Here is a 19,237-nt window from a genome sequence, read left to right as displayed (position 1 = left end):
CCTCATTAATTGATTATTCATTTTGTTTTCTAATTCAATGATCATTCACTTTAACATAACAGTTCTATTCACAAATATTTTTCCGCAGATAAAGGTTTACCATTTTTAGGGAAAAGATTCTTTCCGGTCATTTTAATTCTGGGGGAAGGAATTGATTTTCAACAAGTTGCAATCTATGTTTCTGAATTTTTGAGATAAGGATTGATTATTTGGATTATTCGGACTACTGTTTTCATCTTGCATGTTATTCACACAACGTTTCGGTCGATGTAGCCTGACCTTCTTCAGGTGAATTTTGTCAAATTCTGGAATCTTTCTACCGAACTCAGGAATTTCCACAGAATTACGGCTAGAACCCTTTATTTACTCCAGGGGGGTAGCATGGTGTAGTGGATAAAGTACTATATAAAATTCAGTTGTAAGTTACTTTTCTGGAGGTTGAAGGTTCAATCCTCAGGGCGGGGCAACACAATCAAAATATAATTGTAAATTACTTAGAAGTCCTACCCAGTCATAGCTAACAAAACATGAGTATGCTACTCCCGTAGATTAAATAAAGGGTTCTATTCCAAATTTTGTACAGATTGTAAAGTGTGACACAAAGATGGTAAAGTTCGACACAAAGATGGTAAAGTTCGACACAAAGGTGGTAAAGTTCGACACAAAGGTGGTAAAGTTCGACACAAAGGTGGTAAAGTTCGACACAAAGGTGGTAAAGTTCGACACAAAGGTGGTAAAGTTCGACACAAAGGTGGTAAAGTGTGACAGAAAGTTCGACAGAAAGATGGGAAAGTTCGACAGAAAGATGGGAAAGTTCGACAGAAAGATGGGAAAGTTCGACAGAAAGATGGGAAAGTTCGACAGAAAGATGGGAAAGTTCGACAGAAAGATGGGAAAGTTCGACAGAAAGATGGTAATGTTCGACAGAAAGATGGTAATGTTCGACAGAAAGATGGTAATGTTCGACAGAAAGATTCCAGAGTTCTACAAGATATACCTGAAGAAGGTAAGAGGTTACATAACTGAAACATTTTGTGAATAACGCAAGATGAGAACAGTAGTCTGAATAATCTAAATAACATTAAGTTGCAATCTAGCTCAAAACTGTACATTAAAAATAAAGCGCTTCCCTCAAACACAAACCGCAATCAAGCAAAAAAGTCAATGTATTCCCTGCCAAACATAAATATCTTAATACAGAAAATATTCCAAAATTCCTGCAGAGCTTAATGGGCACATTGAAAACCCAATTTTCATAAAAACTGAACAAAGTCATTGTTGTGGAGCTGCTAAACGTCAAAGATGTGGGGTGTTGTGAACAAGATATAAGCGCATGAATGTTAAATTTCAACAAGTAATACGATAAATAAACAAGAACTATGTGATTAACATACCAAATCTTATGAGTTAAGAGTGCTATGCTGTCATTGAACATTTTCCTTATGTTTGTTCTCTGGCCATCTGTTACATAATTTTGTATGTCTTGTAACTGATATCTATAGAAACATTTCTTAGAATAATGCTTATTGACTGGATCCATGGAAATTGCACAGGTGGTAAGGTATATCAAGTATTAACTAAGTTTCTGTTATTTTTTAAAGCTTAATAAAACAATGCAGGATCAGATTTATTTAATCACTAACCTGGGTGCCCAGCGTTGCCCAGGTGTTTGAAGGTGTGTGTTGAACAAAAAAAAAAAGTTGTAGTAGGCAGGCAGGCAGGCAGGCTCAAACCAGTACCGCAAAGGAGAAAAAGAATGTGAAAAAAAAAAAACTAAAACACGCAACATCTTCGCCATTGCGTTCATCGTCAAACTGGAAGCGACAAAGGTTTAAATTGAGCCTAGTCGGAAAGAGGGGAGGACTTTCAGAAAATATTAGTGAAAAAACCCTCCTTGTAGAAAAGTGCCCAGTTGAGGGTGAAGGAATTAATGTTTTTAGCCAATGTTTCAATATTTGTTGTCCGAAGGATCGAGCTTCAAAATGATACTAATCTCGTGAAAATCTGTCGCCTCTGTCAAAAGTTTTAGGCGGACAGACATATATACATACATACATTTAAACAGACAGGTGAGATTTATATTATAGATTAATGCAGTTCCCTGTTCTTCTATTTTCCATCTGTTGATAAGACTTAATGCCAGTTCATAAAATTCCTTAGGTTATGAACTGAAAAAAAAAAAAAAAAAAAAAAAAAAACTAACTCATTTTCAATTTATCCTTTTAAAGTTTTAATCTACTCGAAGTTTAATAAAAGTTAAAGTTACAATTACCCACATTACACCAGGTTTCAGCCCTTAAAGGTCAATCACCAAAGGCTGCGGTTTACTTGAAAATTAATATATACAAGGTGCCTCCAATAAGTTTCTAGACTTTTTCTTATGGGCACTTTTTTTGATAGTACACACATGAAACTCTAATCCCCTTCAAAGTAATCTTCTCCAGCTGTAATGCACTTGTTATACCGTTCCAACAATTTCTGGATGGCCATATGGAATTCCTCTTGTATAAGCATGTCAATGACCCTCATCACAGCCTCTTTCATCTCAATTGTCTCATAAAGCCTCTAAGGTTTTCCTTGAGCTCAGGAAATAACCAAAAGTCACAGGGAGCAAGGTCTGGACTATAAGGAGGATGAGGAACTATCTTGATGTTCATCTTGATAAAATAGTCTGTGACAAGGATGGAGTTTCTTTTTGATCTTCTGAACACCCTTGAGACAAACTTTGCACAAACCTTCCACATCTTCAGTTCCTCACAAATAATTGTGTATACAGTTCCCACACTGACATCAAACTGTGACTTATTGTCTTTATAGACACATGACAGTCCTTATTCATGAATTTCTTTATAGCAATAGCAATTAGCAATGACATACTGAATTTTCAAGAATCTACAACAATTTTAAATGCCTGTACAAAAAAAAAGGCTAGAAACTTATTTAAGCCATCTTATATATCTTGATTATAAAACTCTGAGGATCATCCAGGCATCCTTGTATGCTTTAATCTTGTCTTCGATTGGTCGCTCGATTCCATCTTTTAAAAAAAGGGATGATAGATGAAGTTCGTTTTGATTATAGCTGATGGCACCCAAGTTCTGTACATATTTTTTTAGTTTTGATCTCACTACTATATATTAGGTTCAATATAATAATCGATAGAGAATTGTCTATAATAATAAATACGTAACCTGCATGAATTAAAATATCATATTTAAGTATATCTTATGACTGGGCAATGCCAGGCGACCTGCTACTATATATATATAAGACCAGCTGTACCTACCTAACGTTGTGTAAGATGTAATGAAGTTATTTTAGCTTAAAATTTGTATTCGCACATTAAAAAAAAAATATATGTACAAAAATAGAAATAAAATGTTAGCTGTAAAGCAACATTGTATAATTCAATTTCTGGTGATCTATTAGACAATTGTAACAAAAGTTCTGGTCCTTATTTCTTTTTCTTTTTTTTTAAAGGTTCAATAAAACAAAACTTTACAATATCAGGTTTACTTAACATAGTCAAAATTCTTTTTTCCATCTTGTGAATAAGCTTCCTTAGGTTTTAAACTGAGAAGATTAACTAACTCACTTTCCATTTTTTTCACCCGAAGTTTTAATCAATTCAAATCATTTTGAAAACTTCTAAAAAGATGATTATTCATGAGTGTACAACCTCAGTCCAAAATGACAGGATGAAAAAAAAAAGAAATTTTTTTTCAATTTTCGTACCAATATTCATATAAAATACCATCAGAATCCGTGCATGTTAAAAATAAAATAAAATGAAATCAGAAAACATCTCAAACTGGGGAAAAAAAAAGAAAATGAAAAAGAAAATGTACCAATTAGTATAAAAAGCAGAAAAAAAAAAAAGATTTTTATGAAATAGTATGGAGGATTTCTTTTCCAATTCATTTAACATTTCCCTGAATTGGGTAAAGATGGATCTTGCTATTTGCTTTTTATCTTCCCCTAAACACTAAAAATAGTTTTATCTGGCATTTATTTTTACTCACATGGTGGGATAAAAGTATATTCATTGGAATATATATTTATATACAAATAAATACACATTGCACTTTATTAATAAAAGGGGTTTTTCTTAATCAATGATGAATTCCCACTTATCAAGGCTAAAAGACACTCGAGGATAAAGGCTAATAAAATGTATATGTTGATAGTTAAATTATAAATATTATCAGAGGATTAAAAAAACAATGAATAAAGTTTGATGACTTATGAGAATAGTTTATGATAAACATTTAATTTAAAGATGGCCATGTTGTAGTTCACAGGGAAGCAATCTTGTGGTAATGTGTTCCACAGATGAGAAGGTTTGGGAAAGAAATTGCTTTTGATGTTAGGCACATGAAGGAAGAAAGGAAAGTTCTTTGTAGTGTTAGTTGTGAGAAGAATCCTTGCTGTGAAAGGATTACAAGAAGCTCAGTCGAGCATATTTCATGAAAATAATGAAAGACAAGCAACATCTCTTCTATGAGAAAGGGATTGTAGAGATCTTCACTTACTAGATTGCATAGTAATCTATAATGTCCGCTTTATATACTGGCATGTGTTGGGAAGCTTTTTTATATTGATTCCAAACTAACCTATACCTGACCAGGTCTACATATTTATCCTACTTTCTCTCCTTGTCCATCCTTGTCATTTCCTCCCAGGTTTTCTTTGACCTTTCCCTATAAACTGAAACTCTACTATGTCTATTAATGCAAGAACTTTTATTCATTCTTTTGTGACCATACCATCAAAGTATCCTGTTCAGCAAATATAATGTTTGTAAAATTTTAATTTATTAAAAAAAGAAAAAAAAAAATGGCTTTTAAAAAAGTTCAAATAAAAATAAAAAGTGCAATATTTTATCAATTTACCGATGATCTTGGGAAAGATCCAAACAATGATGAATTCCAAACAGCATCTGTTTGAAGAACATTAACCGTTTTCGTTCCATTTCTTGACATTCATTGAAAACCTAAATTTCAGGGAGAGAAAAAAGAAAATTTAAAAAAAAAATCAATAAAAAAATAAATAAATTGCAGCAATCATGTGTTCAGCATTAAAAACTTAGTAACAAAATACAGTACAGTATATAATACACATGTATATAATCAAATAACATTATAAATAACACCATAAGGGCCGGAAAAACATTTTATTCCACATTGTAATCTGAAAAAACGTATAATAGGGCCACTGTATCCTGGGTTTCTACTGTATTTATATTATTTAGACTACTGTTATAATCCTGAGTGTTATTTTCACAATGTTTTAGTCCATGTAACTCCCGACCTTCTTCAGGCGCATCTTGTTGAAATCAAGAACATTTCTGTCAAAAACAGGATTCTGCATCGAATTTCAAACAGAATCTTTTATTTAATCCCTGAGAGTAGCATGTTCTCGTTCCATCAACCATGACTGGATAGAAGTCCTAAGTAATTCACAATTGTATTTTGAGTGAGGATTGAACTTTCAACCTCCAGAAGAGTAATTTTTACAACTGAATTTTACCAAGTAATTTATCCACTATCCCATGAGTCCTTACGGAGATTGGAAGGTACAGCGACAGAAACTGAAAATAATATTCAAGATAAGAACAGTAGCCAGAAGAATCCAAATACATAATTTTTGTTATCATTCTCAACACGGACAGATTTCCACTTCTTGCTTTATGATAGACTTGCATGACTTCTTTATATATCATTAGCAAGATAACCCAGCGTTGTTAAATATAACATCTTTATGCTAACACATCCCTCTTTCACCATTCGCCATTTTTCCACATCCTCCCTCACACCTCTTTAAGCCCCCACCCAGGCCATTCCACTATATTGGAAAAAAAATAATGTAAGGAGTTTACTTCATCTTTATATAATATTGGAAATGGCTGAAAAATCGACTTCCCTCCTCAACAGTATGTTGACCAGTACCCCACCCCCTCCAATAAATATTTTTGAATTCTAATTATTAATCCTGTCAATTAATATACTAACTTGTTGTTTGTTACATCATTTTCTTTTTTAATTTTAGCTAAACATAAATACAATTACTACTTATATTACATGCAATGTTTGTTGCTATAAAAGAAGTATATTGCTATTTATATTGTTTTTCCTCAGACAATTGTTCTTATTGCAGTTATATATATATATATATATATATATATATATATATATATATATATATACTAGCTTGGGTACCCGGCATTGCCTTGGTTTACATGAAGTTTCACTTGCTATACTAATCATTTTTATCACGGGCAACATGGATACCCCCACAACAATTTCAATAATAAAAGAACGGATAAAAACATGTAATCGCCCAAAAAACGAAGAAGTACGTGATATCCTCTCCACCGGATATTTCGGCATAAGGGATACAAAGAGAAGAAACTAGTCTTCGGATAATGAGTACTGGAAAGAACCCCCCCCCCCTCTCCCTAAAAAAAAATAAAAAATAAAAAAATAATTTAAAAATAAATCATTACAACTTTTGTTTAAAAAAGAAGAAAAAAAAATTAGTCAAGTAGGCAGGCTCGAACCTGGAATGCAAATGAAGGGAAATAGGTAACTTGGGAACTGTTTTGCACTGTCCTAAGAAAACTCACGATTTTGTTAACCTAAAAAAATAACGTTTATAAACATTAACGCATACTAAAGTTTGAATTCGAAGCAGTCAAAGATTCAGTAATAATTTTTTACAATGTGCTCCAGCATCGATTAACCCCTAAGAAAATGAGGATCTACCAAAAATTAATTCCAAAAACAATTAAATGAAAATTTTTCATCATTTTATGTTTCTGATGTAATCCCCCACAAAAAAATTTAATTCGTCATTTTTGGGGGTTTGTTTTTGTTTATGAAATTGTTAGGTGAAAGTACAGAATGGTCTCCTAAAGATTAATTAAATTTATCGTTATTTTATGTTTCAAATGTAATTCCCTCTGCCACAAACAAAAAAAAAAAGTATTTGTCATGTTTTCGTAGAGAGAGAAAGAGAGAAAGGGCAGAGCAGAGCAGAGAGAGAGAGAGAGAGAGAAAGGGCAGAGCAGAGCAGAGAGAGAGAGAGAGAGAGAGAGAAAGGGCAGAGCAGAGAGAGAGAGAGAGAAAGGGCAGAGCAGAGCAGAGAGAGAGAGAGAAAGAGCAGAGAGAGAGAGAGAGAGAAAGGGCAGAGCAGAGAGAGAGAGAAAAAGGGCAGAGCAGAGAGAGAGAGAGAAAGGGCAGAGCAGAGAGAGAGAGAGAAAGGGCAGCGCAGAGAGAGAGAGAAAGAGAGAGAGAGAGAGAGAGAGAGAGAGAGAGAAAGGGCAGCGCAGAGAGAGAGAGAGAAAGGGCAGCGCAGAGAGAGAGAGAAAGGGCAGTGCAGAGATAGAGAGAGAGAGAGAGAGAGAAAGGGCAGCGCAGAGAGAGAAAGGGCAGCGCAGAGAGAGAAAGGGCAGCGCAGAGAGAGAAAGGGCAGCGCAGAGAGAGAAAGGGCAGCGCAGAGAGAGAAAGGGCAGCGCAGAGAGAGAAAGGGCAGCGCAGAGAGAGAAAGGGCAGCGCAGAGAGAGAAAGGGCAGCGCAGAGAGAGAAAGGGCAGCGCAGAGAGAGAAAGGGCAGCGCAGAGAGAGAAAGGGCAGCGCAGAGAGAGAAAGGGCAGAGGAGAGAGAGAAAGGGCAGAGGAGAGAGAGAAAGGGCAGAGGAGAGAGAGAAAGGGCAGAGGAGAGAGAGAAAGGGCAGAGGAGAGAGAGAAAGGGCAGAGGAGAGAGAGAAAGGGCAGAGGAGAGAGAGAAAGGGCAGAGGAGAGAGAAAGGGCAGAGGAGAGAGAGAAAGGGCAGAGGAGAGAGAGAAAGGGCAGAGGAGAGAGAAAGGGTAGAGGAGAGAGAGAGAGAGATGAGAGAGAAGAGGAGGTAGAGAAGCAGTTTGGAGGCTGAAGAACAAACATGCTAAATATGGAGTGAATGTAAGTTTAAAGAAATGGTGTGGAGGGGGTAAGAGTAAAGAAAAAGAAGAAAAGAAACCATTTTGAACTTACAAAGGTCATTTCTTCAATGTATTTTGGATTATAACCGTTAAGGTCATGTAAGGCAGTTGTATATTTTTCACGTGCACTCTCGACATCGACGTGGCATTTTTGTAGTTTTTCTCCAAGTTTTTTCACCTGATGGTTAATATAAAAGAAATCAAATGAATTAAAATTATTTCACAAATTAATAAACCAAGACAAAATATTAAAACAGAAAACTACAGAATGACATCATCTTGTTTCTTTTTCTATATAATCTTTTTAATAAAACTATTTTTAATAACCACTAGATGTCCTCTGACGACTCCGTTACATAATCATTTGTTATATTCAGTTACTATTTATGTTATTACCATCTGATTTATAGTATAATGGTAAAAGTGTTTGTTAATGAGCCAGAAGACTAGGGTTCAATACTAAGTCAAGTCTTGCCAAAATTCACCTGGGATATGAAAGACAAGATGGAAAACATAGAAAATGAGAAAGAACGAAAAAGAAATAAAATTTAGCCAAATAGCAACAAAAAAAAATTAAAAATTCAAAAAAATATGATTAGGCTCTATAAATCCAGCAAAATTTAGCTGTTATTAAAAAAAAAAAAAAAAAAAAAAAAAAATTATCAACTAAAATATGAAGAACTCTTATCACAGCACTTGCTTGATATTTATCTTCCTCTCATGGCGGGTTGGAAAGTAGGATTTTAACAGCCGGCGCCCTAGAGAAAGAACACAATGACCTATAAATATCAACATTTCCTGGTAGGAGTACCTCAGGTGATTAGCAATAAACTAACCTTTTCAAAGGGAGAACGCAAAGCCTGGTAGGATGAACCTCTTAGAGTTGCCCAGAAATAAACCAATACCTTAGTCAACAGGGAACAAAGGCCTAAACAATTGGCTTAGATGTTGAGGAAAAAACTCCCGGTTGGACTTTCAGTTGGTCTAAGAGTTTTAGATTGGTTCTTTGGTTTCTGTTTTATACATTTTGCATGACTAACATGTACACTGCTTTAGCTGAGTGTAATTTTTGTTAGTGTGCACATGATTTGTCTGTGTTGGTTAACAACTGTAATATGTACATTATTAAACAAAATGAACATATTTTCATAAATGGATAGGTTTATTTTACATTCATTTACAAGTAAACCTCATATAGACAATATCTTCCAAGCTCTGATAATATTGGTTTATATTTTTACGCTTTAATCCAAACTCAACATATAGGTTGGTAGCTTTGCTGAAAGCACTATATTTGGCTAACACAGAGGTTATTCTAAGGATGAATTGGTTATGTTAGTACAATCATGTAAAACATTCATACAATTGGATAAAACTACTGTAGACGCACGGATATTTATAATCGCAAGAATGTTGGTTGTTCAAGGAAAACGTGGACGTAAATAATTGGAGAAGACCATGCAGAACAGAATTTGGAGACAGTTGACCTGTTAAACCAATAGGACTGGAGAATGCACTTGCAAAATGTCAATAAACATCTGTATTTTGGACAAGAGAAAACTGACATTAAATAAAAAGAGAGAGAGAGAGGTGTATTGTAGCCATTACATTTGAACCACCCTGACCCACACGTTGTTTGGTACCGTCGCAGGAACAAAATTTTCGACAATGCATTTCACTGAACTTGCGGCGCATTTTTTTTTTTTATCAGCATACATGACCCACAACACCTCCAGTTGCTTCCTTTGCTTGACCACCTGCTGTCCTTTTTTTTTAAATCTTTTTATTTATTTTTATTTCCACATGTGTCAAACACGTCTCCTCTCCCCGCCGTTGATGACCACGAGGTATATCTTTATCTTCCTTTTCTCTCCTTCTCGTGATGTCAGCGTACACACACATGCCAATTTGCATATGTGCTTTAAATGCGGCTGCTGCTGTTTTTCTCGTTCCTCGACGCTGTTACAATAAGAGTGCACTGCTTCATTACTGATGGACATAACCATAATCTTTGAAGTTGCATAAAACAAGCAAATATAGCAAACTTACATTGACGATTCCCTAAAAGGATGAAACATGGATAAAAATATTTATTATATTATTTAATAGCCACTTTATAGCTGAGCCCTTTCAGAGAAATAAAATTAAGCCGTCATAAGTTCCAACCATTGGATTTGTTGAACACTGTGACAGCTTACTATATGTTTTTTGGGGTTTTTTTTTACATGGAGTTCACCACTTATCAAGGCCCAATGGCCACTCAGGGATAAGGGTTATTGTGTGTACAGTACAGTACAATAGTATTGGAGAATTGATAAGGTGTCATTACTTAGCGGGGGGGGGGGGGGTTCATCAGGAATTTGTTTGTGTTGGACTTGAAGACATCCAGGTTGAAGTCAGGAGGGAAACAGGCAAGTGGAACAGAGTTCCACAGGCGAGCAGTTCTAAGAAAGAAGCTTTGTTCATGGAATCTACGTTTTGATTTAGGCACAGATAAGGAGTGGGGAAAATTATTGACGGTGGTTTCAGCTAGTCGGGTGTTTTTTTAAAAAGATTGGGGAAGGGGGACCAGAGAATGGAGCTCAGATGAGCACTTGCCATGGAAATAATGATAGAACAACGACAGGCTCGCTACGTCTCTTCTGTGGGAAAGAGGTTGCAGGGTAGAGAAAAGGGCATCCCCCACCAAGCCACGAAGTCTATTTTGTACTCTGTCAAGGCAGGATAGGCTGTTTTTAGCAGCTCCCGCCCAGATGTGGCAGCAGTACTCCATCTTTGGAGTATAGATAGATAGAGATTTATATAGATAGAGAATTGCATCATTAGTGAGATATCTTCTGGAGCAGTAGAAGGATCCCACCATTTTCCCAGCGACCTTGGCCACAGACTTGATGTATGTGTTCACTTTAAGATCAAGAGTAAAGGTAAAACCCAGAAGCTTATCAAAACATGGGGCCTCCCCTAGAAGAGAGCCATCCATTTCAATTGATGCCAGATGGGGATCAGAGCGTTTATGATGTAGAGATAGGAGCTTGGTCTTAGATGCATTAAAGGTAACCAGCCACCTCTTTCCCCACTGTACCACGCGCTCAAGATCAGAGGAGAGAAAATCAGAGAGAACATTATTTACGGCCTTTGATGTTCGCTTATAAAAGCATAAATAAATTAGTTTTTCTCTTTCTGCATAGCTGTTAAGCTGACCACATGGGCTAAAAACTCAAGTTAAAAGATGAATTGTGCAACAGGCAAAACAGTTATTTCCATACTCCTGATACCCTAAAAGGATGAAACGTATGGATAATAATTAAAAACTAGCGGGACCTGTGGAAATTCCACTGTGGACATTTTCATATGTAATATATTGATGTTGGCATTCTGTGTATGCTCAGCTTAAATGAAAATACCTCGATATTATTGTAGCTCTTTTGTTAAAACCGCAAAAGTATTTATCTAAGCTAGCAGGGATGCCCAGCATAGCCCAGTAGTAAAGTACGCTTAATTATGATATTTTGATTTATGCAGATATCGTATATATTATTATATAATCAATTTTCTATCAGTTCTTACATATAATAAAGTTGTGATTTCAAAAATAAAAAAATATATCCATATGATTTGGATGCATTAGCTTGAATTGAAACCGAAACCAAAACTTGTATAAAAAATGTGTGTGTGTGTGTGTGTGTGTGTGTATATATATATATATATAACCGAGTTCCTTCAGCTTTAATCGAAACCAAAACTTATGAAGAATTCTTGGTGAAATTATTTATTACAAGAAATGGAAGTCCATAACAATTAAACGACAGTCACTCGAATGTAAGTGTGACATACAAAATAAATAACACACGCTATCCTATTAATATATAGATATTTATTACTTCATATAAATTTCTACTAATGAATTATAGCTTACCAAAGCCGAAAAGCCACTCGAGAATAAAGGTTAGTAAGTTTATTAGGTGGACATGAGACAACAGCTTGAGGATTGGAGATGATGGTTGAATTTGAGAAAAATTTTAATATTTAAGACAAGAATTTGTTTGCACTGAATTTGAAAATAGTCATGTTAGCTGAATAGCAGTTTCCAAAGTATTGTGTTGCACAGACGGGTAGTTCTTGGAAAGAAACTTCGCGCAAGGAAATTCTATTTAGTTTTAAATACAGAGAGGAAGAAGGGAAAATTATTTGCTGTGGATGTTTTACAGGAGGAAACAATAGATTGGAACTCATTCAAGCATTTATTAGTAGAGAACCAGCAACATCTATGTGAAAAAGAGCCTGTAGAGAAGAAAAGATGGCATACCCCACTAGATTTTGAAGCTGATTTTATATTTTGTCAAAGAAGGAAAGAGTGCTTCAAGTGGTACCTCCCCAGTGCTGAAATTATTGTTGATTGCCCACATTTGCAATAAATAATTTATTTAATCCAGAGACGGGAATGAGTTATCTGTACAAATCCAACTTTCTAATTAGTCAAGCTGTCAAAAACAACACCTGCATAAAGTTGGTCCCTCTTTTGGAGGCACAGGTTCAAATCCTGTAAGAGTATCAGGCAATATGCAAACTTTTTGTGAACTAAAAGGATACAAGTTCAGTAAACGTTTTCATTTGTTTATGAACTTACTCGATATAGGAGAGAAATTTATTAATTCCTAAAATCTAACTTATAGATATCTGTTTAAAGCACCATAGAATTTCACCAGACACGAAGACATACAGGCGGGCAGATACATAAGAGACGAGGCCATCAAGCCAGATATGGAACAAGCCCGAAAGGACTGCACTCATTATTGACATCACAGTTCCAAACGACTTTGGCCTTAATAAAGCAGAACGAAAAAAGATAAAATATCAGGACCTAAAAAATGATCTAAAAACAACATGGTCTCTGAAAAAAATAAACATTATACCAGTTGTGACAGGAGAAACTGGCCTAATAAAAAATAACCTTCAAAAATACTTAGAAGCAATACCTGGAAAACCAAGCTATAAGGAAATACAGATAGCAGCCATAAAGTGAACAGTGTTTATTCTTAAAAGAGCTCTCAGATATAAATTTAAACTATAATAGAATCAAGTGTTAGCCCCAGGAAGGAACCCCTTGATCTCTTCAAACTAACAAAAGTAAAATTTAAAAAAAAAAAAAAATGAAATGCTTGAAAACGACATGGTACCTGAAAGGAATAAGCATTATCCCAGTTGTGGTACGGACAATTTGTCTAATGAAAAAAAACAAAAAAAAAACATCTAAAATATTGCTTAGACGCAATCCCTGGAAGATTAAGCTGCATCGAAGTACAAACAGCAGCTGTTAAATGACAGCATCTATTCTTAAAAGAGTCCTCAGATATAAATTTAACGCGTATCAGAATCAAGTGTTAGTCTCAAAAGGGGCTTCCTCCCCTTTGATCTTTTCAAACTAATCAAAGTAAGATATAAAAAAAAGTCTGCTAATCTCTTGTTGAACCCTCTTCCCACTCATTGTTATAAAATGTTATTTTCATTGTCAACATTAGTTTAGCCACATTGAAAGCAATGATTTTTGGATAAGGAAATACAGAGACCTTGAGTTATAAGACTAGAAGAAAATTGGACGACTCAAGAAAACTTGGATGCAAACCATCAACAAGGATCTTAGTGAAATTTGAACGGAATCAATTCCCAAGAACATGAAGCTTGGAGACCGAGATTGTAGGCTGCCAGGAAACATCAAACCCCTGACAAAGGAAACAAGATGATGTTATAAAACATGATACTCGCAGACCAAAGAAACAAGATCATAATGTAAAAAAAACAAAAAAAGAAACATCAAACTCCTAACCAAGGAGATGAGGCTATGATGATGTCAAAATAATATCAACCCATCAACCGAGATGAGGAGAAGGAGGAGTCATCATGTTGCAGCTCAACTAATTACGTTTGACCAGTATCTATTATCAGAAAACAGAAGAGCATGAATACAAAATTAACAAAAAAAAACAATAGTTTTTCAATGCATGTCCGTTACCTGTTCTACTGGAACTGAAGGATCTCCCTTCGCATTGTTTTCCTGGTTTGCCGTACTCTTCTCTTGTTTACAGGCAGCATGATATTCTTTCTTGGCAAGAACGACTTTCTGATATCTTTTCATCCAAGGTTTTTGAGCCTTAAAAAAAAAAAAAAAAAAAAAAAAAAGTAAACATGTAAAAAATAATTTGAATAAAGCAAATTCTTATGAAACAAGCGTATACGATCCATCAAAAGTGATGAGAAAATCAATTCTACTTCGCTAATGCTTATATTAATATTTATATAAAATAACATCTCAATCAGTGAAGAAAAAGGAATAAAAAGAAAACTTTTCAAACTGAAAAGTTTTTTAAAAAATGTTTTTTTTGTTGTTTTTTTTTTTACATAGGCGTCATTACTTATCAAGGCCGATAGGCCACTCAAGGGTAAGGTTAAAGAGTTTACAGTAGTCAAAAGGACAATATAGTAATTGATAGTAATGGAAGTTTGGTAAATTTGTTAACTTAAGTGGAACGGCTCATCAGAAACTTGTTCACGTTGGACTTGAAGACAACCATATTATAGACAGCTGGAAAGCAGGAAAACGGAAGACAATTCCACAGGCGTGCAGTTCTCAGAAAGAAGCTTTGATCGTGGAATCTATGTTTAGGTTTAGGCACAGATAAAGAGTGGGGAGAATTATTGATAGTGTTTTCAGCTAGTCGAGTGTTTGTGAAAGTTTGGCGAGGGGGGACCATAGATTGAAGTTCAGTCGAAGACTTTCCATGAAAATAACGATAAAGCAGAGACAAACTCGCAACATCTCTTCTGTGAGATAGAGGTTGCAACGAAGAGAAAAGGACATCTCCCACCAGGCCACAAAGTCTATTTTGAACTCTATCAAGGCAAGACAAGTCCTTTCTAGCAGCTCCTGCCCATATGTGGCAACAGTATTCCATCCTTGGACGTATCTGGCTCTTATATAGATAGAGAATTGCAACAGCAGTGAGATATCTACTGGATCGATAGAAGGATCCCACCATTTTTCCAGCGGCCTTGGCAACAGATTTGATGTACGTGTTCCATTTAAGATCAAAAGTAAAGGTCAAGCCCAGAAGCCTGTCAAAACTTGAGGCCTCCCCAAGACGAGAGCCATTCATTTTAATTGATGCCAGATAGGGATCAGAACGTTGATGATGTAAAGATAGAAGCTTGGTTTTAGATGCATTAAAAGTAACCAGCTACTCCTTTCCCCATTGTACAACGTGATCAAGACCAGAGGAGAGAATCGGAGAGAACTTGGTTGTTTACTGTCTTAGATGTGCGACCATAGATGGTAGTGTCGTCAGCAAAAATGTCTACGAATGATGTAAGGATGTGATTTGGAAGATCATTAATGTAGATCAGGAAAAGAGTTGGGCCTAAGATGGACCCCTGAGGGACTCCAGCATTTATACTTTGAGCTTCTGATTTTTGCCCATCAACTACTACTCTTATGAACCTATCAGAGAGAAATGATTTAATAATTGAGAAGACATTTCCAGCTATACCATAGCTGGAGATCTTGTGAAGTAAACCTTTATGCCATACCCTATCAAAGGCCTTTGATATGTCAAGAGCAATTGCCCTTGTAAAAACAAGAGAAAAATATAGAAACAAGGAAAAATCTACAAACAAGAAAAAAAAGAAAAATCTACAAACAAGAAAGAAAAGAAAAATCTACAAACAAGAAAGAAAAGAAAAATCTACAAACAAGAAAGAAAAGAAAAATCTACAAACAAGAAAGAAAAGAAAAATCTACAAACAAGAAAGAAAAGAAAAATCTACAAACAAGAAAGAAAAGAAAAATTTACAAACAAGAAAGAAAAGAAAAATCTACAAACAAGAAAGAAAAGAAAAATCTACAAACAAGAAAGAAAAGAAAAATCTACAAACAAGAAAGAAAAGAAAAATCTACAAACAAGAAAGAAAAGAAAAATCTACAAACAAGAAAGAAAAGAAAAATTTACAAACAAGAAAGAAAAGAACAATCTACAAACAAGAAAGAAAAGAACAATCTACAAACAAGAAAGAAAAGAACAATCTACAAACAAGAAAGAAAAGAAAAATCTACAAACAAGAAAAAAAAGAAAAAATGTGGAAACGAGAAAAAAGAAAACTATACTGAAAAATCAAGTGAAAATTTCTTTTCAAATTCATGTTAGACAGGGAGGGGAAGGGGAGTCGGACATGCTTCTTTTGATCACCCTTCTCCTAAACATTTTGAATTGTTTCATCTGGCAGTTCTTTTTACTTTATAAATGTGATGGATGGATTTATATTCATTCATATGTCTATAAATAAATGCACATTGGCCTTCATTATAGATTGACAAATTCTAAGTAATTTACATTATTTTCATGTTTCAGACATTTTCGCTCTTCGGATATTGCACTCTCTGGCCTCATTCATATGCCTTTTTTTGCCTTCTCTATAAGCTTTTGGAAGTTTTAAACTGAATTCTTAATTTAATCCAATAGGATAGAATGCTCTCATTCTGTACACCGAAAATGATTGTAGTGCAACAATCAAAACTGGAAGAAAAAAAAATATCACGTAGTGAGGATGATAATTCACTTTAGTAAGTCGTGCACAGTTTTCTTCATTTTCTTTTTCAAATATAACTCAATTTGACCAATCATAGAATTTTAGTTGAATTGCTAAAACCTTAAACATTACTTTTCTAAAATAAAGATTTATCTGTTAAGAATTTTTATTTATAAAATTAGTATACCATTATTTTGTCCTGCCACCCTAGACAGGGTTAGTGTAGGATGTGTGTGTGTGTGTATATATTGAACTTCAATACGCAGATGATGAAGACCTTGTTTCACATTCAGAAGAGGACACACAGATGATTATGGATAAGTTATCAGAGGCTTGTAAAGCTTTTGGACTTAATATCAGCCTCAAGAAAACAGGTTATGTATCCCCCTTCTACAGGAATGCCATATGTTGAACCAAATATCTTGGTTGATGGTAAGAAGTTAATGTCACGGACCGAGTAAGGACTGTATGCTTGATGCCGAGATAAACCACAGAATAACCAAAGTCAGTTCTGCTTTTGGCAAACTATAGAAACGTGGGTGGTCAGATCGGGGAATCATATCAAAAACAAAGCTTAGTGTTTATGAAACATGTATTATCACTACGCTGCTATATGGGTCAGAAACTTGGACAACATATAGAAGGCATCTCAAGCTATTGGAAAAGTTTCATCAGTTGTATTTGGACGATACTTAATATTAACTAGAAGACTAACACCTGACAATGTAGTTTTCGAACGATCAAATAGCACTTGTATAGAAATGAAAATCATTCAAAATCAGATGTGCTGGACTGGGCACTTGGTTAGGATGGAGGACAAAAGATTTCCTAAACTGTTTTATGGCAAGATAGATAGTGAGTAAAAGACCACAATATAAACCGAGAAAAAGGTTTAAGGTTTCTCTGAAAAAAAACAACTTGAAAATACTTGAGATGGATGTACATAACTGGAAACCCAAGCGAAAGACTGATCACAGGAGAAAAACCAGAGAAAGTCGAAAGATTTTTGAAGAGCAGCATGTAGATCTTACCGTCTTAAAACAAGTTTTAACAAAGCAGGATGAAAATATGTTAGAGAAATTACCACAGGAACTGAAGTGCACTGTATGTGGCAGATACCTTTTGTCAAAAGCTGGCTTTGTAAAGCATCTGAAATCACACAATCAAAGACAGGAACGACAGTCTTAGGAGGAGACTATTACAGCACATCCAGCAATGCTAAGTTGTCATTTGTGGTCTAATCTGCAAATCTAAAAGTGATACGACATTCAATGATTCAAAATATTATCATGCGAACACCTTTACAAGAAGAAAGTGTTTAGGTCACATGTGTACTATCATGTAGCACTAAAGCTGGATTAAAAAGTCACCTACATGAACACAGCCATACAACACTTAACTGAAGAAATGACAAACTTCTGTCAAGAAGAAGCAATTATATATATATATATATATATATATATGATAGATATTGTGCTGGAGAAAAACAGAGAAAAGAAAAAACAATGCACACTTTATTAATCCCAATACTTCAACATGCACTTCAGTTAGAGATTACAATACAACTTAAAAAAAAAAAAAAAAGCATATATATATATATATATATATATATATATATATATATATGAGAGAGTGAGAGGGAGATATTGTGCTGGAGAAAAACAGAAAAGAAAAACAATGCACTTTATTAATCCCAACTCTTCAACATGTACTTAAGTTAGAGATTACAATAAAAAAAAAAAAAAAAAAAAAAAAGGAGCATGGATGCGGGCACCTTATTAAATAGAATTATCATTCTTGGTCTGCGATTTATTTTTTTTTCTCTGAAATGTTGCAAAAATAGCTACAATCAATCAACATCAAAATAATCTTTCGTCTAAGTGATATGAAAGTATTTAAAACCGGAAAATAGCCTCATCTGTTTGGGCTGCAAACCGGTTCAGAACATATACATACCCTTTTGAAGTTGTCTTCCTTATCTTTACTTTCTCGAAAGTTTATCATTGTTTTGTGATAATTTTCCTTGTTCCATTGTTTGATTTGAAGGTAAACATTTGTCATCAATTTTTCTGCAACTTCAGTGTGTAACTCGCATAACTTATCTGCTTCTGTGAGGACGCTTCGCCAGGCTGCTTGAGTTGTTCCATATTCAGGACCTGAAAAAAATTAAATAAAATCATTAACTGCTTTCTAGTGAGATTATGAATAGTGAAAGTCAAAGTTATATATTTTTTAAAAGATCAAAGCAAAAAGAAAATATATATATACATCCCAACATTTTCTAAGGAAACCTGTAAAGAGAACAATTTAAGAGTTTAAAAAATTTATCTGCTTAGTAATTAGTCCAAACAGTATTTTCAAACAAAAGCTGTCCGATTGTTTACTTGAAAAAAAAAAAAAAAAAAAAAATCGATGACGACTATCGAAGAAAAAAAAAATAAATAAATAAAAAAGTAACCATGTTTCTAAATTTTTGAGATGAGGATTGATTATTCATATTATTTGGATTCTTCGGACTACTGTTCTCATCTTTCTGTCAAACTCGGGAATATTAAATGGAACGTTTTATTTAATCCATGCATGTTACCCCCATGGATTAAATAATGGGTTCTGTTCAAAACTCCATGTAGATTCCACAGTTCTGACAAGCAGATCCTTGCAGTTTCACAAGATGGAGTTGATGA

The 19,237-nt window shown here is 34.6% G+C and overlaps 1 protein-coding gene across 1 annotated transcript in view; it reads right to left on the bottom strand.

The window, feature by feature from the left end:
• LOC145260463 (protein kinase C and casein kinase substrate in neurons protein 1-like) overlaps positions 1–18,717 on the bottom strand; it is a 143,003-nt gene extending 124,286 nt beyond the window's left edge. Inside the window, exons 1-4 of the mRNA XM_080118542.1 lie at positions 18,510–18,717; positions 13,987–14,124; positions 8,029–8,154; positions 4,893–4,993 (exon numbers count right to left, since the gene is read on the bottom strand). Coding sequence (XP_079974668.1) covers positions 4,893–4,993; positions 8,029–8,154; positions 13,987–14,124; positions 18,510–18,614 — 470 coding nt within the window. The 5' untranslated portion in view covers positions 18,615–18,717. The remainder of the gene's footprint in view (positions 1–4,892; positions 4,994–8,028; positions 8,155–13,986; positions 14,125–18,509) is intronic.
• Positions 18,718–19,237: the final 520 nt, after the last annotated feature.

The sequence above is a fragment of the Euprymna scolopes genome, chromosome 36, assembly GCF_053919585.1.
Source record: "Euprymna scolopes isolate OS-2025 chromosome 36, ASM5391958v1, whole genome shotgun sequence".
Lineage (NCBI taxonomy): Eukaryota > Metazoa > Mollusca > Cephalopoda > Sepiida > Sepiolidae > Euprymna > Euprymna scolopes.
Note: the sequence above shows the minus strand (reverse complement) of the source record. Positions and strands in the feature narration are given on the sequence as shown.